Raw genomic sequence first — 24,198 nt, forward strand, 5'->3', positions numbered from 1 at the left:
TTTACAGGTGAGTTTTACCAAACGTTCAAAAAAGAATTATCACCTATTCTCCTCAAGCTCGTCCAAAAAATCCAGAAGGAGGGAAGACTCCCAAACACTTTTTACAAAGCCACTATCACCCTGATCCCAAAATCAGACAAAGACACCACAAAAAAGAAAACTATAGGCCGATATCGTTAATGAACATAGATGCAAAAATCCTCAGCAAAATATTAGCGAACAGAATTCAGCAATACATTAAAAAGATCATACACCATGATCAAGTGGGATTCATCCCTGGTATGCAAGGGTGGTTCAACATCCACAAATCAATTAATGTGATACACCACGTTAACAAAATGAAAAAAAATCACATGATCATATCAATAGATGCAGAAAAAGCATTTGATAAAATCCAGCAGCCATTTATGATAAAAACCCTTAAGAAAGTGGGAATAGTGGGATCATATCTCAACATAATAAAGACCATATATGATAAACCCACAACTAACATCATTCTCAATGGGGAAAAGCTAAAACCATTCCCCTTAAGATCAGGAACAAGGCAAGATTGCCCACTTTCTCCACTTCTATTCAACATAGTGCTGGAAGTTCTAGTCACAGCAATCAGACAAGAAAAAGAAATAAAAGGCACCCAAATCGGTAAAGAGGAAGTAAAATTGTCATTATATGCAGATGACATGATACTATATATAGAGAACCCTAAAGACTCCACCAAGAAACTATTAGAGCTGATAGATGAATTTAGTAAAGTAGCAGGATACAAAATTAATATTCAGAAATCAGTTGCATTTGTATATACCAATAATAAAACATCAGGAGGAGAAATTATAAAAACAATCCCATTTACAATTGCTCCAAAGACTATAAAATACCTGGGAATAAATTTAACCAAAGAAGTAAAAGATCTGTACTCAGAAAATTATAAGACACTGAAGAAAGAAATGAAAGAAGACACAAATAGATGGAAACACATACCATGTTCATGGGTAGGAAGAATTAATATAGTTAAAATGTCCATACTGCCTAAGGCAATATACATATTCAACGCAATTCCTATCAAACTACCAACGACGTTTTTCATAGAAATAGAACATATAATCCTAAAATTTATATGGGACCATAAAAGACCCTGGATAGCCTCAGCAATCTTGAGAAATAAGAACAAAGTGGGAGGTATAACAATACCTGACATCAAATTATACTACAAGTCTACAGTAATCAAAACAGCATGGTACTGGCATAAAAACAGACACATAGATCAATGGAACAGAATAGAGAGTCCAGAAATAAATCCATGCCTATATGGTCATTTAATCTATGACAATGGAAGCAAGAATTTACGGTCGGGTAAAGACAGTCTATTCAATAAATGGTGCTGGGAAACCTGGACACACACATGCAAAAAAATAAAGCTGGACCACCTCCTTACACCATATTCAAAAATAAATTCAAAATGGCTTAAAGACTTAAATGTAAGATCTGAAACCATAAAATTCCTAGAAGAAAATATAGGAAGAAACTTCACAGACATTACCCGGAGTAAGATTTTTACTGATATATCCCCTCGCACGAGGGAAGTAAGAGAAAAAATAAACATGTGGGATTACATCAAACTAAAAATTTTTTTCACAGCAAAGGAAACCACCAATAAAACAAAAAGGGATCCTACTGAATGGGAAAAGATATTTGTCAATGATATATCTGATAAGGGGTTAATATCACAAATTTATAAAAAATTCACTCAACTCAACTCCAAAAAAACAAACAACCCAATTAAAAAATGGGCAGAGGACATGAAGAGACATTTTCCTAAAAAGGACATACAGATGGCAAACAGACATATAAAGAAATGCTCAACCTCACTAACCATCAGAGAAATGCAAATAAAAACCACAATGAGATACCACCTCACCCCAGTCAAAATGGCTATCATCAATAAATCAAAAAAACAAGCGCTGGCGTGGATGTGGAGAAAAGGGAACGCTTGTGCACTGTTGGTGGGATTGCAGATTGGTGCAGCCACTATGGAAAACAGTATGGAGGTATCTCAAAAATCTGAAAATGGAACTACCTTATGATCCAGCAATTCCACTCCTAGGTATCTATCCGGAGAAATCCAAAACTCCAATTCAAAAATCTTTATACCCTCCTATGTTTATTGCAGCACTATACACAATAGCCAAGACACGGAAACAACTAAAATGCCCATCGGTAGATAACTGGATTAAGACACTGTGGTACATTTATACAATGGAGTATTACACAGCCATAAAGAAGAAAGAAATCTTACCATTTGCAACAACATGGATGGACCTAGAGAACATTATGTTAAGTGAAATAAATCAGACAGAGAAAGACAAATACCATATGATCTCACTTATATGTGGAATCTAAAGAAAAGAATAAGTGAGTGAACTAATCAGAAACAGTTTTAGAGACGTAGAGGAAAAACTGAGGGTTGTTAGATGGGCGGGGATGTGGGGATAAGGGGGAAGGTGAGGGGATTAGAAAATAGTCGGTAACCACAAGATGGCTACGGGGTTTTGAAAATTATTTTGGGGAACGTAATCAATAATGTTGTAAAGGTTTTGTAGGGTATCTGATGGACACTTGTCCCATTTGGGAGACAGTGGAAATGTAATGGCTCTGTGCGATGTCAGAGGGATAGTGGATGGGGGCGGTTCACACAGTGTGAGGGATATAAATGATAAATGTCTAAGTATTACTTTGTCTTGTGCACCTGAAACTAAAAAAAAAAAAAAGATATAAAACACTTGCAGCCAGCCCTCAGTATGTCTTTCATATGGGGAGAAAGAACATACGTATTAAGAAGGTAGGTAATAAAATAAATAGGATAGTACTTATTAAATGTTAATTGCATACTAGGTAATGTGCTGAGCATTTTACGTGCAAAACTTAAATCTTCACAACACCCTATGAGGTGAGTAGTAGTATTATTGTTGTTGTTATTTCTGTTTCCGATGAGGAAATTAGAGCTGGGAGAGCTTAAGTCGTTTTTCCCAGAGTCACCGAGTCAGAAAGCAGTGGAGCAGGAACCAAACTCAGATTGGGAGCCCTCAGTACTATACAAACCATGTGGACAAGATTGCTGAGTTCCTCTGGAGGGAGAAATCATAGGTAAGGATGAGGAAAGTGCTTCAGGGGAGGTGCAACTTGAAGGACCCCACAAGACCTTGGCCTTGGGACCAGATGAGCTGAGGTAGCAACAAGCCAAGCGAAGGCACTCCAGACAAGAACGTGGAAAACACACCACATGTCTGAGAAAATGCTTCGTTTTCCAGGTGGAGAGACTGGTGGGTATGCCCGCTTTGCCTCTCAGAAGTAGACGGAAGCAATACGTGGAAAGTCTTAACAGCTAAGGAGTTCATGGTAAGATCTTCCTGGATCTAATTAGCAATTTGTGAGAGCGAGTAAGGCACTGAGGAAGCCACGCTGATGTGTGAATCGCCAGCATGTTTCCCAAGGAACCCACGTGCAAGGTGTGGATGGCTCAGCACAAACCAACACATTCCCAGGGAAGCAAGGTCCTCGTGGAAAGTTGGTATGTGAAGGGAACCTGTGACCATGAGGTCCATAAAGTGGTTGAGACCAGTCATCACAGGATCATACCTGACTACACATGGAATTTCATCTCGTACTGTGTGGCTACTTATTTAATTACAGAGTGCCTCTTGTGTGGCCAGCACTATCGCAAGGACTTGGGATATATCAGTGAACAAAGTACAGTGACCAAACTCCCTGCCCCCGTGGAGCTCACCGTCTACACTTAGTGCTTATTTCTGATCAGGAAGATTCTTCACTATCAGAACCTAAGAATACATGTCCATACTGTACATGTGAAATCTCATGACCCCAGAGAGAAATGCAAATCTCTCTCGGGTAAAGCTGGGCAGCCAAGCAGGAGGAAAAACATAGCACTTCTGATTTAAGAGTGACAATGATCTTATGCCAGTGTGGCCTCGGGAAACTTAAGATGGGTAGCTTGTCAGGCCTTGCCTCTGAGTTGGATCAGGAAAGTGAGATCAAAACCAAGGTGAAGGGTTGGCAGCGTAGCCTTGGAGATGATTCAACTTAGCCTGGGTACCCTTTCTGTTTTCCACTCCCAAACTGGGATTAATTATGGAATCTTCCATAAATGTAGAGTAATTGGGGGCTTTCCAGTCCTAGCCTGGGCAAGTATTATTTCAAGACTAATCAGAACAAGATGGCCTTGCATTGTAAACGCAGGAAAGGAAGACAGGAAGTAAGTACAACTGGAGACATGTGTTTAGGCAGGAGATATTCTACAATATAGCCTTGTGCTTATAACACAGTATTAGAGATACGGAATTTTTCCCAGAATGCTAAAAGCTATATACAGATGAAGCGACAAGCTGCTGGTCACTGTCTCTACAAAAGACACCTAAAGGTAAGTGAATAGTATTACCCCCAACCAAGGATTTTTTAATCATTGGGAAATTTTAAGTTCCCCCAAATGTCTAAGAATAAACATTTAAAACAGCTTTTGACTTAGTTACGGAAAGATTCACCAATCCTTATTTTTTTGAACAGTATTATAAAAAGTTTGATTTAGTTCCTAATGACCCCCCCCCATTCTTTTGTGTCACATTTACAATGACATGAAGCCATTTGCTGTAAATTTGGCTGTATTGCATATGAGTGTAAGAAACACAGACATCTCCTGCAGTTGGACGGTAACTTTTTGCTTGGGTCAACAAATCTCACTATACCACTGTCCCTGTGACAACATTCTCGGGCTTTTCCCAAGGCAAAATGAATGCCACCAATCCAGAGATCGTTTTCCTAACTTCAGGCTGCGCAGAACTGCTCTTGAATATACAGCGTCCATTCACATTTCTGGTTGTCCCCTGAGTGAGAGGTCAGCTCTGCACGGACCACAGCAAAGTGAAACATGGCCCTACTACCTGCAGAGTGCAAGCTGTCTAAACAGTAGTGTTCATGATTCTCAGAGAACAATCACGCCACAAAACACAGGTCGGACCTTGAGCTGATAGCTGGGGAGGTGGTTGTGCACTCATGAATGTGTGAGCATGTACGAATGTGGGGGCAAGAGTCCCATAAGAACTTTGATTGAGATAAGAACGTGCACGAGGCAGATGGCCCTGCTCGCAGAGATGGCCCATTGTATTAGGCTGCATGGCCAGGAAATAAGTGAGCCTGTGGTAATCAGGGCTCTCGATCTTGGAACTTAGTTTAGGGTGCAAGGTGAGGGTGACAAAGGGGGCTCCTTCCTTTAGCTCCTCTCAAATTTCGGCAGTTGAGGGAGCTTAGAAATTGCCTCTCACAGTGATGGGTCTAAAAGGAACATTGTCTATAGCCCCCTCCCCTCCACTTATACTCCTTTGTGGCTACTTGACACCACCCCCAACCTTTAATAGTTAAAGTAATTTGCCCAATGAAATGCTCAATGTGGATAAACCATAAAAAGTCACTTTGCTGAGCCAGGAAGAGCATTTATGTAAAGGAAAGGAAATGCTATATTTATTGACATGAGAAAATTAACATTGTAACTGAATTTTGTATTAATATTTGGCCAAACCTTCTCCATAAATTTATCTTGGTCACGAATCTGTGGTCACGGGTGTGTGATCAGCAAAAGTGGTGTGTGTTAAACAACCAAATAGGATTAATCTGACTCTCCTGCAAAAGTGAAGTCTAAATGGAGCTCTTAGAGGGCCAATTTGGCTCGTGAAACAGAACAATTTGCTTAGTAAGAGGCTATGTCAGATCTGGAGGTTTTTAGATTGACTATTTCATGACTGAGTCTTTAGAAATCAATGTATTAAATGTTTACTTTTCACAGAGACAGTTCAATAAGTTCGAATGCATTTGCGAACAGTTTATTTTCTTTGGAGTATGTTTAGTCTTCTATAAAAACAATACTAGTTTCCTACTACAAAGTTCAGGGAAGGGAGAACACAAGATATAGTAAAAATAATTGATAAATAATTCTTCTTGGATATTTTTTTAAGAAAAATGAAATCTTGGCCATAGTACACATCAGTTCAAAGCCCATTTGGGACCCTTTAAAATTAAAAATATAATAAATTCATGTATTTAATTATTCCCATGAATTTAATTCCATCTCTTTCAAATAAACCCCCAAATCAGTAACAGGGTAAAACAAATTTACTCCCTGGCAGTATATTCTTAGCCTGTTTTATATTTTGTGGTCTAAGACAAACAAAATAAAACACACATCTGATCAAAACATCCCATCAGCCCAGCAAAATCAAGTTTGTCTACTTTCTCCAGGATCACCGAGTTCTACCGGGCTTTCAGACACACCGAAATTTTTCATTGTTACTATGAATTCTGATTAAAGCCAGCACTTACCATTTTCAAAGTGCTCCTGAAAAGTGACTAAAAAGAATGTTTTGTTTTTGTTTTTCTTTTAAAGTTTATACCCAAAACATTTGCTTGAAAAACTTTCTGAATAGTGGCATTGCCGGGTAAAACACATGCAGTAGACAAAATATCAGATTTCTTTTTCCAGCTGTCCAGAATCCCATTAGTGCCTCTTACTTCTGTCTTTTGCTATAATTAGGATGGCTTAGGGTTTATCTGGGCCTTTTTTCAAAACCAGATTTCCTTCCTAGCAGCAGCAGCTGTCATTCACAAGTAACCTGACTGCCCCATGCTACAGCAATCAAGATGAGAATTGAAGGGACACACACACAAATCCCTTTCATCTTGTAATTTTGTAAAAGAGGAGTCTTACCTGCCGGTGATCACTGTGGTCTGGAACCCAGCTTGTTTCAAAGAGGTTATTCACCTGTACCCCTTCTCCTTCCAAGTTCAAGTTTCCTTCTCTGGGGAGTGCGCCTGGTGGGGTTTGCAGGGTTTTTGCTTCTTGCTCTGCTGGGGTTGGAATAGTACCTTCTGCATGGACCTGGGAATTCAGATCAGTAGCTTCTGTTTTGGCATGAGAACGCTCTTTTTCCTCACTCTGGGCTAGTGGGTGCTTAACGGGTTCTTTGGGATAGAGGAGATTAAGGGTGCCTTCTGTTGCACTGTCTTTCAGGTGGGGGTTCAGCTTCTTGGCTTTTCCCTTAATTCCTGGTCTCCTCACCCTGGCAGATTTCTCTGAGCCCTTCTTGGTCCATAAATCCTTTTCCTCCACTGTTTTCTCAGCCGTAGTCTCCAAAGGCTGGTTCATCCCTGACTTTTCTAACTCACCAGACAAGTGCTTTACTTCTCTCTCCGTCACTGCTTTATCCATGTCAAGCAGATTGTCACTGGCGAATTCCTCTCCTGCTTGGTGGCTGTCTCTGGTTTCCGCCTGAATTCCTGGATAATCATTTTCGGCAGCAGCAATGGGTAGTTTATATCTCCCCTGGTCTGTCACCGTAGACATTCCATCCTGCTGAGGTCCCAAAGTCGGAGTCATCCCTGTTTGTGGGGACGAGGGGCTGTGGGTAGAGGCTTGGTGGTGTCTTACCCTCACTTCTTGGGGTTGTGAGTGATAACCACAGAAGCCAGTGGTGGCCTCCATCGGCCCAGTGTTATCTGACACCTGAGGCCCAGAACCCATTTCACTGAGGAAAGGCTCACACGCCCCCAGGCAACACTCACTGAATTCCATCACTTCGTCATCGCTTTCTAATAAAAAAACATGCTCAGGGCCCTGCAGGTTCAATTGCCAAACTGCATTAGAGTAATCCGTCATAACATCGGAACATTCCAGATACTCCAGGTCATCATCTGAAAACTCCTCGGTGCAGGTTAGGGTTATCTCTGGGCAAAGTTCATAGTCACTGTCAGAATCTCTGCTGGAATCCTGTGGGTTGTCTTGCTGGGTGACCATGGCCCTGTCACCCGGGTAGATGGAGGTGGCTGCCTCCAACAGCGGTAGGCTGACGCTAATGTATTTCTGTACCTTGGGATTTTGATGACTAGAGTTTAAGGCTTCATCATTTGGGCCGTCATTGCGTAAGGCACCATCCGTTAACTTTGATACTTTGGGCTGCATTGTCCCGTGGCAATATACCTCTTGTTTATCGGGAATATTACTTGCATTTGGAAAAAGCAACCCATCTGCAATTCCCTCTGTGTCATTTGGATCGCAAGCCCCTTCAGTTTGCCTTACTTCTTTAACATCCAAGGGATTTTCAGAGCTGGATGCACTAATGCCATTACTGGCCAGTAACTGGAGTGAGCGTAAATGGTTACATTTGGAGGAGGGGAAATCAGCTGACACGGGAGTACCCAAGGAGGGACTTTCTTCTTCCTTATAAGGATGCTCTTTCTCATCAATTGGATCTGTGCTGTTGTGCTCAGATGTCTCTGTTCCATGGTTCCAACCTCTGTCCCTGTCATCTTTCAGTTTAGGAGACAGTTGTGAGTCCTCTGACGCGTACTCGACTTCAATGGAAGCAGAACAGCAGATCATTCCAGAACCGTTTTTAGCAGAGATTTGGTAAACAGCAGTGTCATTTTGGGAACAGCTAGAATGAAGAGAACATCAAGGTAAGTTTGCTATATTTGGACGTGCCAGCCAACATCTCTCACATCATGGCACATGCAGAAAATGGGCTTGGTTTTTACTGCACGCTCTAGCTAGGTCTGTGGTCTCCCTGGAAAGGGGTCTGTGGTCAGAGGCACCTGGCTTCTGGTCTCCGCTGCCCCTCATTCTGCTGAGAATCCTGGGAAGCTCAGAGTTCTCCCTTAAGACTTTCCACAGCCCTACCCCAAATTGAAAATGCTGAGAATTACTTAGATGAATTGGGACATTCATCTAAGTCTAGTCTCTTCTTCTCTCCTTTTATTTTAAGCCAATTTCATACTATAGGAATTTGAAAAAGCATTATTTTCTGGAGTGAGACATTTTACACAAATAACTGAAGTATTCTACCACGTGTCGTGGAACAGCACAAGCAATAGCTCTTTTTAAGATCGTGCCAAGAAGCCATGGTTCTTGCCGAGGGGCTATAAAGATAATAGCACGTTAGGATTATGTGTATGAAGATCAGTGCCGTTTCCTCTTTAATTTAACATGACTATTTGCTCTAAACCACAGCCTGTGAGCCCTCTGGCTTACATAAAGCAAGCCATGTGTTCAGCTTTGGTCCGGGAGGAAAGGAACTGACTCCTGGGCCACGCCGAGCCTGTTCTCCCTGCTCCAGAAGTGATGGTGAATGGCTCCTCTGGCCCTTTGGCTTTATTGACGCCTGGAGCCTGGCGCCTGAGGTGTTTGGCTGACCTTCCCACTGAGACCCCTCTCCAGGTTCTACAGTCCCAAGAAAAACTTGTTGCACTTGCTTTGTGCTCGTAATTGGCACTCTCACTGATTTCCTTTGACCTCGTGGGAATTGTAATATTGCTGATCTCAGTCTCTGCATTACCCAGCTCAGAAGTCAACAACCTTTTTCAGACAGCAGGAACTGTGGTGGGTGGGCTCAGACTTAGAGGCAATGCTTAGAACTTGAGTGATCTGTGTAAAATGTGCACAAGCATTAATCCTGGAGGGTCCGTGTTACCCACTCACAGCTACGGTGCAATCTTCCGTGTCCTTTCTTCCTCATTGGCGGGACCCCTGTGTCTCCCCACGCTCATATGTGCTCATCAGCCTTCAGTCGTTGGATACCAGCTGACATAGGCCTCATTTTCAGAAATCATAGACTAATTCTATTTCTGTGAATACATGGTGTTGTTGGTAACCTGGTTCCCAAGTATAAGTTGGTGGAAAAGTAATTGTTGTTTAAAAGGTTAAAAATAGTTGCAAAAACTGCAATGACTTTTGCCCCAACCTATATAAGTCAGGCAGAGGTGACTGGGGTTGGACCACCCTGACCCACACCTGACATCCGGCTTTGCATGGGGAGACTGAAATTTAGGGCAACTTTCTGGGGAAACAGTACCTGCTCCTGTCTATTGTACAAGGTTCTTCTCAGGTTCCAATGAGAAAATCACTGTGAAGGGGCTTTGCATAGCAGAAACTTTATGCCACATGTATTTTATAAGAATGTGGATACAGGTGTTAGCTAATGGCAACCATGTTGTAATAGAAATGTCTCAGATCAATATGTTGTACACCTTAAACGTACACAATGTTATATGTCAAGTATAACTCCATGAAAAATGAAAGGATGGGGAAGAGCTAAAACCAGGTTACCTCTGGTTCTCAAGGAGCATGCAGAATCATGACCAAAGAGTGCTACTTAAAATTCTTGAATCAGAATCTATGAGTCAAGGGCCTGAGAATCTCCTTTTAAATATCCCAACATATTCTGCTACAAATGGTCCTTAGTCCACTTTTAGAGATACCCTCATCCTCCTGGTTATTCATTAGGTTTAGGTCTCCTCAGTTAAAGCTGATAGAGAGAAAGTAATTTTTGCTTGAGTTTCATATTGCTCACGCCATTCCTTTCGTGTCTCTTTTCAATCAGTGCTTGGAGATTTGGCCTCAGTCATGAGCTTACAAGGAGCATAAAGCAGTACCATGGGCTTCTGGAAAATCCCAAGTAATTCTGATTTCCTGATTTATCCAGGCCATGATCTCTCTGCCAGAGAAACCACCATTCCTGAAGGTACCATGACTTGGGTGGAAAAGAGACAGGACGAGAAGAAAATAAGGGCAAGAGGCACAATGGACCAGGTAAGAAATCAGTAAAGGAGGGGAACAGAGAGGGTTCTCAAGCATCAAGAAGGGAAAACAAAGCGAATTTTAGAAAAACATAGAGAGAAATAACTGGGTTAAATATACTCATTTAACTTCTGAATGACTATAAACAGATGGGAGAATGTTATGATTTAGGAATGTAGGATTTTATGGAACATGTGTTTTAGCTGATGTAAGATCTACAAGTCAGCCTAAGTACACTAAGGAGGAAAAGGAACTCAATTAAGTATAATTAACTTCTCACTGGCTAATGAACACCTTTGAGAGGGTTATGGGTTGTGGTTGATGTGTCCTGGATAATTATCTCTAAGCATCCTAAAGATGAGGGGGAGAAAATCAGGCAGGGAACCCAGCATGTGTTGAAGGCCTCCTCTGTCACAGAGTGCTGGCTGCTGTCTGCGTGCAAAACGGAGGCTCAAAGGAGTTGGGTAATTTCCCCAAAGTGACAAAGCTAGGAAGTGGTGGAGCCAGTGTAGGAGACCAGAGCCTTCGCACTCTGAAGCCTGGCCGTGTATATCCTGTTAGAAAACTAACATTCAGAGAAGGGAAATGACAGAGCGTGGAGTGATCATTTTTGCCGTTGAAGTGTTTCTGTCCTAAATCTTCATACTTGACAAGCTCGTGGCAAGTATCTCTAAGGTGCCCCATATTATGTGAAGAGCTGAGGAAGAGTCAAGGAGATGCGTGAGATATCATGTCCAGCCCTAAAATACTAACCATCCCCGGGAGGAGATAATATGAATTTCTCAGAGAATCTTGTACATCAGTTCTGTGCCAAATTATATCATACAAACTGGAAGAGCAAGGGACTTCAAAGAAGGGACTTCAGCGGTAGCACTGAAATAGTGTGAGCAGGGTTGGGGTTTAGAGTCTTTGCAGGATGCTGGCAGAGTGACCAGTGTGCCCCACAGTGATTTGACAGGTAGGCAAGACCATCCAGGAAGAAATTCCCTGAACAATTAATTGAGTTCACTCCTTACATATCTTCCCTTTTGGATGAAGGAAACAACAGCATTCCTCCACCTTGCTGTGAAAGTCTTGCTTAAATACTCTAGTTTCTTTGCAAATGACTAATTTCCATATTAAAGGAGTAGAGCTACATGCAACCTTAAGTGGATGGGGCTGCTTCTGAGCTGAATCCCCTAGGTTGGTCTAAACCAGAGGTTCTCAAATATTTTGGCAGCAGGACCCCCTACACTCTCAAGAATAATTGACGATCCCAAAGAACATTTGTTCGTAGGGATTATATCCATCAATATTTACCATATTAGAATTAAAACAGAAAAATTAAAAACATTTATTTATTCAGTTTAAAATAACAAAAATAAACTCATTACATGTTAGCATAAATAGCATACTTTTATGAAAAATACCTCTAATTTTTCCAAAACAAAGTAAAATTTCCTAAGAGTGGTATTGCTTTACATCTTTTCACATCTCTTTAATGTCTGGCTTAATAGAAGACAGCTGGATTTTTGTATCTGCCTCTGTATTCAGTGTGATACAACAAATTGTTTTGGTTGAAGTATATGAAGGAAATCTGGCCTCAGGCCTCACTACGTAGTTGGAAAAGGGAGTATTTTAATAGTCTTTTCATATGATTGCAGATACTCTTCTCTGACACTATACAAAGATTAGTTGCAACGTGGAATCTGAAACAATCTCAATGAACTTTTCATACTTGTTATGTAAAATCCACTGGTCAATGTTGCATTTTACTGCATATTTTACCCATGCATGATTTTGTAATATCATGTATTGGTCATTTGGAAAAACTTAGTTCATGAGGTCTTCCAAATATTAATACATTTCAACATACATATTTTTAAAATGTACATTTATTATTACTACTGATCTTATCAGAATAATTTTGAAATATTGGAAAACTGTCAAGCTTCTGAAGAAAGATACAAATATTCCAAATTTCTAGTTAGGGAAATAATACGAACATTAATTTATCATAATTATGTAAGTCAATTCTGTGCTGAGTTGCATAGTAGAAGAGTGAAGGACATCAACAAAATGGCAGAGTAAAGACTTCTGGAAATTTTCTACTCCATAAAAGCAACAAAAACACTGGCAAAATTTGTCTGAATCAGCTTTTTGAGATCTCTGAAAATTACCCACAGGCAATTTGAGGAATATTTATTGAAGATGGGGCAGGATAGAGTTAAAACAATTCCAAAGCCCCATTCCTGGGAACTATCATTATTTGACCTCTCTGGTGGCTCCCTGGAAGATCCCACTCACAAGATTATCTTTAAGTGACCTGACTCATAGCTCACCCCACGGTGAACATTTTCCCTGTGGACATTTGTCAGAAAAAACTTCAGAGGCAATTGTTTAATATCATGGCTGCCTGAGGCAGGGGGTAACCACTGAGACAAACAGTAGGCTAACCACCAAGATGGAAAGCGAAAGCTAAGGAGTGAGAGGTCCATAGAGGGGCATATTCCTGGGAATCTAGAAGACCATGCACATGTATAAGGTTGTGAGCATGTCCAGGGTTGTATATATGCTCGGAAAAGACCTGAGAAGACACTAAGCTCTCACCGCTAACTGACCTTAAGGCTCTATGCTAGCAGGAAGTGAAGGCAGAGTTCTCCACTGCCTGGCTGGGTGTTGATGGCATCCATGCCTCATCGTGTGCACAAAGTCCCTCAACAAAAACTGGCATCTAAGGAAATCTCTGTCCAATCCCTAGTTAACCACTAAGCTAACTGTGCAGAGACTTTAGTGGCCACAAAGAATACTGTTTTTAAAGAATTCGTTCAGAAAAGTCACTAAACAAACAGCAACAAGCCTTGGGAAGGGCTTAGCACATTACATTGTTTAAAATGTTCAGATTTCACACCAAAAAATTATGAGACGTGCAAAGAAAGAATAAAGTGTGGCTCATACACAGGAAAAAAATAGTCAATAAAACCTGTCCTTAGACTTGCTAGATAAATATTTTAAATTATTTTAAGTATGATCAGGAAACAAACAAAAGACACGTTTAAAGAACTAAAGGGAAGTATGAGAACAATGTCTCAATAAAGACACAGAAATTATAAATAAGAACCCAACAGAAATTCTGAAGTGGAAAATTATAATAACAAAAACGAAAAATTCACTAAAGAGCTCAACAGCAGATTTGAGAAGACAGAATAAAGAGTCAGTGAACTTCCAGATGATCAATTGAGATTGTCCAGTCTTAGGAACAGAAAGAGAAAAAAGAATGGAGAAAAGTGAACAGAGTCTCAGAGAACTGTGGGACCATCAAGCTTACAACTTAAGTACTTGGATAATGAGAGTCCCAGAAGAAGAGGAAAGAGGTCAAAAGAATATTTGAAGAAACTAGAAGTCCCTCGTTCATTGAAGGGACTGCAGTGATACTTGAAAGCTTGGATGTTTTTAAAATTGAGTTATGACTGATACGTAATATTATATTAGTTTCACACATACAACATAATGATTTGATATTTATATAAATTGCAAAATGATCACCACCACTGTAAGTCTGGTTAACATCCATCACCGCACATGGTTACAATTTTTTTTCTTGTGATGAGAACTTTTTAAGACCTGCTCCCTTAGCAACTTCCAAATATACAACAATATTATCAATCATAGTCACCATGTTGTTCATTACATCCCTGAGGCTGATTTACTTCATAACTGAATGTTTGTGTCTTTTGAAAAAGCTTGGATTTTTATCACTGGCAACACAGACACTTTTAGTTTTCCTTGAAGTGGCAGGCCTACATTGTTCATTTTTGAGAAAATGTTTGCCAAATACCCAACGCTGAGTAACCATCATTTGTCCATTGTTCTTTCAAGTAAAAACTGAACTCCATTAAAAAAGTGTCTAGTTCAGCTTGCAACTTAAACAACCGTACAGATGCTTTTCCTCAAGATGACCATCATCTCAAGGAAATCCAGCAGAGCTGCTCTAGGCATATTTCCTATTTCATCACCCAGAATCTTAAAAGGGCGTTAACGAGTTGTCAAGACTTAATAAAATTCACAATGTTTACTTATGCATCAAGAACATTATTAAGGAAAGATTTTTGTGTTTTTGGCTTGTTTTAAATGGTGACTGTGTAGCAGTGAAGAATTCCATGACAACTAGTAGAGTTTGGGACCACTGCCTAGATTCATGCTACGACCCCCAACAGTTTTACCACCCATTGCTTTTTACCATCAGTGCACAATGTCAATACAGTAAAAAAGGAAAATAATGTTTCAGTATTTTTGTGATATCAATTTTGATCTTAAGGACCCTGGGAAAGTGCTTTAGGGAACTGCAGGGGTCCATGGACCACACTTTGAGAACCACTGCATAAAGCTATTCACCAGAAGAAGTCGTAAAATGCTCTCAGTATTCTCTCACAGCCTGACAGCCAGATGTGATGCTAGACTTGGAAGAGGGGCGCTAGCATGGAGGGCTGACTGGTTTTGCTCCATACAATCATCTAGGTGCTGCCTTAGGCAGATGACTTAATCTCTTTGGGCCTCAATTTCCTGATTTACGAAGAGAATGAAAACCTGTGTCTGGATTCCACCCTCCAGAGATTCTGATTTGATGCTCAATACATGGGTCTATGTGATTTCATTGTTGGCAGGAGGAGGCCAGTTCCATCAGTGCTGGCGGTGGAGGGTGGGAGGTGGCTGATCTTAGAAATTCCTCAAGGTCCTGTAAACTTAGGATGCTTTTGTGCCTTGGGAACAAGGGTCATAAATGTGGGTGAGAACTAAGAGCACAGGGCAAGTGTCTATAGGACTAGTAACTCTATAAAATAAGAATATGAAGACAAGCGGATAGGGAGTATAGAATGTAACAAGTGCAAAAAAAAGGGCTGGAGTTATGGTTCCTCCAGCTGCCAGAGCAATAGACGTACCAAAATGAATATACTTTTAAATCGCTACATTTCAATCATCATCCTCATCATTATAATAAGTTTCACACATATTATTTCATACATCTATTTATTCATAATTCCACCGGCACAAATAAAATGAAATCAGTTCCTCCCAGGTGGACTGAAAAGAGGGTTCTCCAGCTCTGCTGCCTCTTGTCTCCTGGAGATCACTTCTCTCCTCTGCAGAAAACTCTCCCAACAATATTTAAATTGCTGGAACTCAAACTGTACAATCTAACCAGGTGCCCTGAAGGTAGAGTTCATAGACAGGGAAGTTGAAATGATTGGCTAGAGGTAAGGTTTGGAATCCCCTCCGGATTGCAGATATTATTCTATTTTATTATGCATTCCACTTTCCAGTGGAAGAAAACAAGATCTGGGAAGGACATGTCTGCAGTGTCTTCACTCATGCAGTTAGGAATGCAGGGCTGGGGAGGCCTCCGACGTAACCCCCCCTCAAAGGTGGCTGTAAATTTTCTGAGCCTTGCCTGCCCATGCAGCAGGGAGGGGGGAGAGGACTCCGCTCAATAAATACTTACGTGATGACATCCGTGTCCTTGCCATAACCATAGCACCAGGTGAAGGTCAATATTTTCTTATACTAAGTATCTGTATTTTCTTACTTGCCTAACTGCTGCTATCAATTTTATTACTTGAATGATTCAGAATCATTAAAGGAATGAGAAACACTTTTTCATGTCCCAAAGCTACGTGGGTTACAGAGATGGAACAATTCTAACACTAGAAACACACAGAATTTCTTGATCATATTTTCTACAAGCAGCTAGATACATTTCAAAACATGATGAGGAGATTCCTCATACATTAATTAATTTATTCGGTTATTTAGCCAACAGATATATTAAACCATACACCTGAAGAGCTCAGGGGGACCTGGAGCTAAGCCATTCCTGGGCCTGTCTGTCTCTCACCCCCTCGGCTCCCTTCCCCTGTTCTGCTCTGTATCATGGGGACGACCCCTTCATACCATGTTTTCCTGGCTCACGGGACCACTGGCTTCCTGCTGCATTTGACCAAAGAGAGGCAGGCGATGGGAGAGTGGGAGGAAAGGACAAGTCAGCCTCCGGTGGCATTTCTAGTAGGCGCCACCTCTTCTGTAGCTCTGGGTCCCACAGAACAGGCCCACCAGGGTTCTGCCTTCTGCCCCCTGACCTGTGACCCAGAACTGGTCGTCCTGCCACCTCCTTTGTCTCTGCAGCCTAAGAGATGGGGTCTTCCCACTGATGCTAATCTCGGAGTAACCTCACTGCCTGCCGCCACCCCCACCCCCTTTGATTCAATCACCTGTATAACCCTGCGTTTAATGCTTGAAAATGATTTTTGTTTTCCTGGTCAGACCCCGGGTGTTACAGAGATGATTTATCTTACAGATATTGAAGTGAGGCCCAGAGAAGATATGACTGTCTTAAGTTATACAGCTAAAAAAAATGATAAGGAATGACTACCACATGTAAGGCACTGTTAGCCACTGTATAGAGGGTAAGATGTGAGATTCCTGGGCCCTTACTCAGAAGCTCCCCTTCCAATAAAGGAAACATATCTATATGCAAACAGCTTCGATATAGGACAGGATGTGGTCAGGGCCATTAAAAATCCGACCAAGTATAGAGATTCAGAGGAGGGAGATGCAAGATAATGTGGGAAGGTTTCCTAGGACTGTAAAAGCTGAAGCCAGCCTAGGAAATCCATGGTAGGATTTGGGCTGGAAAGATGGTATGTGCCTGGAATTGGGGAAGGGGCTGCTCATTTCAGGTAGAAGGAATAGCCAGGCCCTGTCAGGAAACAATAAACCATTCCTTATTTGGGACCTGGGGGAGTGGTGGGCTGCAAGACAGGTTAATTTCATTATTTACTGTTTAAACAGGACACTTTAGAGATTCAGAAGGGACACGGTTAATTCTTGCACCAAGACCAGAGGCAGGAACTGGGGCAATGCCAGCAGGGAAACTAGGTTGACCCAGAAAATCCGGAGGCACGGTCACCCACCAGGAAGTCGGCAAGGCCCAGAGAGTGGAAGATTTTCCTTCCCAGAGTGAGGGGTTTAGACCTCAGGCTCCAATTCACTGGAAAGCAGATCAGAGCAGCTCCTTGGGGAGGAACAGAAACCCTTCTAGAAGATGCTCCTTACATGTGCACAGAGTACAGGTGAGGATGCAGCACTCCTGCTTGCCACTGCGGTTATGGTCTGTGGCCTCTGGTTGAGCAGGAACAAGGAACACCCCATTCTCCTATAAGTCCTGTGGGACCTACAGCTATATGTACCCAGCCACTGTGTGGGACTTGAGAAGGGTAACAAAAAATTGGTGGTGTAAGACTTGGTTCTTTCCCTTGGGGAAACTGCCGATTTTGCCGAGAGATATTATCAAATTCCAAAAGGCACAGTTGAGACAGTGAGCCCTTCCGGTGGCAAGGAGGGAAGAGGTCAGGGAGGCCTGGATCTTCAAGGAATAATGCCAGGAGCTTGGAACTTGAGCCCAGTGAGAGGGGAGGGCATTCCAGGCAGATGTTCCGGAGCTGGAACCAGCAGGTCACGTGTAAGGGACAGTAGAGAAATGAGCTGGCGTGGGAAGTCACAGGAGGTAGATGTGGTAAGTGAGGACCCTAAACGGCAGTAGCGGAGGTTTGGAAGGCACAGAATTCTACTCTGGGGCACAGCCTGAGAGCCAACCGCAGGGGACATTCTACTTCTCTTCACCACGTGCAATCCTGGGCAAATCGGAGAGGCAGATTGCAAAGCTGTGTGGCACGGGGCTTAAGTGACAGACGCAGCAGCAAGCCTATCTGCCCGCCTGCTGAGTAATGATGGACATATTACTAAACAGCTTGGGACAAGAACTGCACTTACACCAGAGGGAGTTAATTCCTATAAAGGGCTTAAAGCAGGGCCTGGCACCCAGTGAGGCCTACATCAGTAGTTGTCAGCCCCGGCTGAACGTCAGACCCACTTTGAGTGCTTTTGGGAAATACAAGTGCCAGAGGGTTTTCGGGACAGTGAAAATACGCTGTATGATACCATAATGGTGGATACATATCATTACAGATTCGTCCAAATTTGCAGAACGTACACCCCCAAGAGTGAACCCTGATGTAAACCATGGGCTTTGGGGGGTAATGATGTATCAATGGAGATTCATCGATTGTAGCAAATGTCCCGCTCCAGTGGGGACATTGATAGTGAGAGAGTCTGGGGTGGGGGCAGGGGGCATACAGAAACTCTGTACTTTCTGCTCAATTTTGTTGTGAACCTAGAACGGCTCAAAAACAAAATGAAGTCTATCTAAAAGGGAAAAATACCAGTGCCAGGGCCCCACCAAAAAAAGCAATTAAGCATCATTGTGGGGGTGAAGGGCTTTGCCATGGGTATTTTTTAAGCTTTCTGCGTGATGGTAATGGGCAGCCAGAGCTCCGAAGTACCAAGCTGATGGAGTGTCAGGTCTTGTATGTTAGGAAGGAGGTGGGAGAACTGGTCGGATAGTGGTAGAGGGGGAGGGACCTTTGCTTGGGCATGCATGGGGAGTGGTTTCCTGGCCCTGTTTTGGTACAAAAGTGCTGAGCTTTTGATGGCTTTTTGAGCCTCTGGGAGCAATGCAGGCTGACCAGACATTTTTTAAACAAGAAGTGAGCACATTGACTTCAGAAAGAAAAAATTCTTAGGCATTACTACCATCAGGCTTTGTGAACAGACAACTGACCCCTCTTATCAAAAGAAAACTCAAGGGTAGCTAAAAGCAGTCACCATCCACCGCCATCCACCACCCAAAGGCCACTAGGTTAACACGGTGTTCCGAAATGTCTCCAGAAATCTCAAGGGACATGGCGACAATAGAAAAGCTCCTAGATTAAACTGTAAAGCCAGCTATGAAAAACATGGCCTCTTGAAAGCAGGACAGAGAGCAACACAGCACTAAACACCGGCCCGGAAGACCCAGAGCTCTTAAAGGCAAATTAGCTTACAATTCTGAAGGCTTAATATTGCTAATTCATCAGACACCCAGGATGCCCGAAACCAAAGTTGATTTTCCTATCCAAACCTGCTTCTCATCCGAGACATCCTTAGAACGGGGCTTCTCATGCATTAATGTGCTGAGGAATCTCCTGGGATCTCGTTAAAACGCAGAATCTGATTTCCTAGGTCAGGGCTGGGGGCTGGGAGTCAGGCATTCTAACAAGCTCCCCAGGACACAGCTGGTCTAAGTCCCCTTCGAGTGGCAGGGTCTTTCAGTCGCTTCCAGCTCTATGCCTCCAAGTATCTACAAGAGTGGAAGTCCCTGTGTTAAATTCTCAGGAAAATTATCAGCTGTCACTTGACTCGCTGCTTCATTTGAACTGAGTTCCCAGCATATGCCTGGCACGCTGCCCGCCCCCATGCAGCTCTGTGTTGGTTTAGCTTTTTTTGAAAAAACCTAATTGCTGGATGGGCAGGGAGATTGCACAGGAGCAGACCCAAGGACGTCTCTCTCAAAAGCCACCTGGGAGTCTGGTTAAGGAAAAAAGCCAGCACAATTTAATTGGTTCTCTTTGAGTGCTGCTCTGTGCTCAGAGCCTCTGTGTCCCTCTCTGTCATCTTTGCCAGGCCATCTCATTACGCTTCTGCCTCGCTCCCATCTCCTAGTGGCCTCTGGGTGAGCAGGCATGGCTCCTGGCAGTGACCGGGAAGCAGGGAGCCATCTCCGTGCCTGGGAAGCGCAGCCCCATGTTGGGGGAAGGCTGGTCAGGGCCAGCAAGGAGGAAGAATCCCCATCCTGCTGGAGTAGCACCCCAGGGAATGGAAATGACAAGGACAGAAAGGAGGTGGCCACAGAATGACTAGAAGCTCAGGCTCCCTGGAGCTCAGTGGATGACAGCAGCTGCTGACATTGTGGCCTTCTCCTACAGCTCCTGTGGGAGGCTGTTTAAAATGTATCCTGTCTTCCAAATCCCCTTAAACTGCAAGAAGTACCACTAGGCTGACCACAGGCATTCAAATCATTTCCCCAAGTTCAGATGGCTGCCCGTGGGGTGGCTCGGTAGGGGAGGAAAAAGTCGTCCTTGACTGTGTTTGGGTCTTCTGCTGGGTCTGAAAATTAAACTGACAAGGACAGACTAACAGGAGAAAAGTAGACACATTTTATTGAATTTGTACGTGTATGTGGGAGCCTTCACAAGAGAATGAAGACCCGAAGAAGCGACTGGAGCCGACAGCTTTTGTACCTTTTAGACAAAGAAACAATAAATGTAAAGAGTTGATAAGACAACAGCGTTTAGGCCAGAGGTAGCAAGTGATGAAGGAGTAACTGGAAAGATAAGGGTTGGTTTAACAAGGTTTCTTTGTAAGACTTACTGGCCACAGATTCCTCATCCCTGGTGATAAAAATGTCCTCCCTTCCCCTGGTTTCACCTGGGAGCTTTATGTCCTGTTTCAGGGAAGAAATGCAACAGGGAGAGGGCAGAGTGACTTTCCTGCTTCTGCCATTTAAAAAAAAAATTCCTTCAACTTAGGATATTTAATATGCCAAGGTGCCATATTTTGGGGTAGCGTGTCCTAAACCCCTAAATCAGCTTTTTCCCCTCACCTCAGAGCAAGACTCTGTGAAGACTATAACAAAAGCACTGAACGTGTTGTGTAATTCATCCCATGAATCTTTAGTGAATGCCTGTGAGAGACAGTCACTAGACATACAGCAGGGAACAGATCAGACGAATCTTGGCTCTAATGGAACTTATATTCCAGTTGGGGGAGCCTCCCAAGAAACAAAAATACACAGAAATATACACCGTGACTGGAGACACCCCACGTGTCCATCAACAGGGGAGCGAAATAACAAATTCTGACAGATCCAAATGCTGAAACACTGAAACACTGCCCAATATGAGGAAAGAGTTATGAACACACCAAACAGCACATAAGTCTCAGGACAGCTATGTGGCGTGAAAGAAGCCAGACGCAAAAGAGTGCATGCTCTATGATCTCATCATTTGTAAAATTCTAGAAAAAACTCGAAACTAGTCTCCAGTGACCGAAAGCAGAGTGCTGTTGTGTGAGGATGGGTGGGCAGAGACAGGGGCAGGGAAGCAGGGTTGCCAAGGAGCACTGAGATATCTTTTGAGGCTGATATTTATGTTCACTATCTTGATGGTGGTGATGGTTTCATGGGTGTGTGCATATGTCAAACTTCCCAAACTGAATGCTTTATATACGTGTGGTTTCTTGTATATCAATTATACCTACACAAAGCTGTTAAATATGTGTGTGTGTGTGTGTGTGAGCGCATACACACAATGTCATGGGCTATGTGAAAAATAAAGCAAGAAAAAGAAGGGAGGACATGCTAGGGGCAGGTGGCGCTATTTTAGATGGCTGGTCACAGAAGGGCTCAGTGATCAGGCGATTTTGAGCAAATCCTTAAGGACATTAGAGAACTAGCCATGGGGGAGAGAATATTCCAGAGAGAAGGAAGCACGCAGGCAAAGGCCCCAAGGAAGCACGCTACAGGCCCGATTAACACCTTTGAGCGCTGAAACAGCTCAGAACTGAGTTACGGCTTCAAGATCTGTTCTAAATAATTGCCCAAGCTTCACATCGTAGACTCTCGCATCTGTGCTGCCTGCCCAGAGCCCACGTCTGCAGCCTGAGCTTGGCTTCTTAATACCTGAAGAAGCAGCAGTCACGCTGTACCAGCTGTGGACTGTGCACTAAGATTCTTAATGAAGAATTCAGAGATCTGTTTGATCACATCTCCTCTGAAATGGGCAGGCCACCTCTTTCCACTTTCAAATACTCATGACTGAGAGTGAGTGTGTTTCACAAAACACAGAACTCAGGGTAAAAAGAGTTAACATTTACTTAGCATTTACTGAGTGTCAGACACTGTTCTAAAAACCTATGTGTAGTATCTCATTTAGTCTTCACCCAACCCTGCCAGGTGAACACTATTAGTATGCCCACTTTACAGATATAGAAACTGAGGCAGATGGAGGATAAGCAATATACACAATTAAGAAGTAGGGCCAAGACCTGAACCTGGGCAATATGACTCTAAAGCCAGCCCCCTTAAGTCTCCACATGTGACCTCACGGAGTCCCAAAAATCTCTAATTCTTAACCAATGGCTTCTACACAGGCCTGTCCTTGTACATGGCTGGGACACGGTCCATATTTGGGGCTGTCCTATGGATGAAACTGTGTCCCCCAAAAATTTGTATGTTGAAGTCCTACTCCCCTAGTGTGATGGTAGTGGAAGTAGAGCTTTTAGGAGGTTATTAGGGTTAGATGAGGCCACGAGGGTGGGGCCTTCACGATGGGATAAGTGCCCTTATAAGAAGAGACACCAGAGAGCTTGCCCTCTTTCTCTGCCATGTGAGGACCCAGCAAAAAGACAGCCATCTGCAAGCCAGTAAGAGGGTCCTCACCAGAACCCCACTATGCTGTACCCTGATCTTGGACTTCCAGCCTCCAGAACTGTGAGAAATAAATTTCTGTTCTTTAAGCTCCCCAGTGGTATTTCTGAGCTGACTAACACAGGCAGGGTCAGACGGGCCACGCCAGGTCCAAACCCCTCTCACAGGTTGAACCCAATCTTAGGTTCATCTGGGACTCAGGTGTGGTCCGTAGGAGATCCAGGAAGATCCACCCACGTACCAGGCTGATGTCTCAGGAGCTGAGGAGTCGAAAGTGCCAAGACTGGCCCAACCTTGCAGTTTTCAACAAAAAGGGAACTGGTGCCTGTGTTTTGGAGAGGGTAAGCTGAGCTGTCGGAAGGGATAGAGTCCGGAGCAAGCCAAGAGGAGGCACAGGTCCAAGGCAAACAGCAGGTCACAGAGAACTCTAAGACAGAGCAATGGGAGGACAGAGGTGGTCGGCGGGGCCAGGACAGGCTTCCAGGTGATGGGGCAAAGGTGGAGGGAAATTTCATGGGACGCCCTTGGCTGAGTGCACAACGGCGAAAATAGGGCTGGCTGGCCAGGACATGTCCCCAAACTGAACCTTGTTCCTAGTCCTGCTCCCACTTCCCGCACCCTTCCCCTCGGAGTTGGAGCAAAGCCCTTCCTGGGACTCACAAGGCCTGACTGGGTTCCAGCTCTGCCCCTAACTAGCTGTCTGCTTTATCAAGTCACCTCGAAAGAGGGAGCTGGTCAAATGATCACTGGTGCCCGTGCTGGGACGTTTACATCAGCGAGACTCCCCATCTTGTCAGTCCTCAGAAATGTCACTGATGCTGTGATGACAAAGTCAAGCTGAACCCCAGCTGGCCAAGGAACGTCCCTAATGTTACTGGTCTACTCTCAGTTCTCAGAAGGTGCCGACGGAGTGGCATTTTCAGCGACATTCAGCACATGTCCAATTTCCAATGATCTGTTCACCTTCCTCTGGCTGTCCCAAGGGATCGATCTGTCACCTGTCTGCAAACTCACATCGATATGCCCTGAGAATTAGCACCTGGTGGGAGCAACCACCCAAGTCTGGTGCCGAGGAAAAGATAAGGGGTCACACAGAGAAAGCTGAGCGTTCCATGGCCTGGCTCCTGTAACCATTCACTCCTCGGAGACACTTACTACCAAAGTCAGAACCGGAATGTGATGATGGGTGATGGATTCTGGCCCAGACCTATCAACCCGGAAACTAAATGGC

At 43.3% G+C, this 24,198-nt stretch overlaps 1 protein-coding gene across 5 annotated transcripts in view; it reads right to left on the minus strand.

Annotated features, from left to right (window-relative positions):
* ALPK2 (alpha kinase 2) overlaps positions 1–24,198 on the minus strand; it is a 117,487-nt gene that overhangs the window by 67,474 nt on the left and 25,815 nt on the right. For all 5 annotated transcript variants that reach the window (XR_012498732.2, XM_074339895.2, XM_074339896.2 and 2 more), the window contains one exon: positions 6,767–8,492. Coding sequence is in view for 4 of the 5 variants with exons in the window: in XM_074339895.2 (XP_074195996.2) it covers positions 6,767–8,492 (1,726 nt within the window). In the remaining variant the exon portion in view is untranslated. The remainder of the gene's footprint in view (positions 1–6,766; positions 8,493–24,198) is intronic.

Source organism: Rhinolophus sinicus, chromosome 4 (genome assembly GCF_057876585.1).
Source record: "Rhinolophus sinicus isolate RSI-liver-muscle chromosome 4, RSI-T2T, whole genome shotgun sequence".
Taxonomy (NCBI): Eukaryota; Metazoa; Chordata; class Mammalia; order Chiroptera; family Rhinolophidae; genus Rhinolophus; species Rhinolophus sinicus.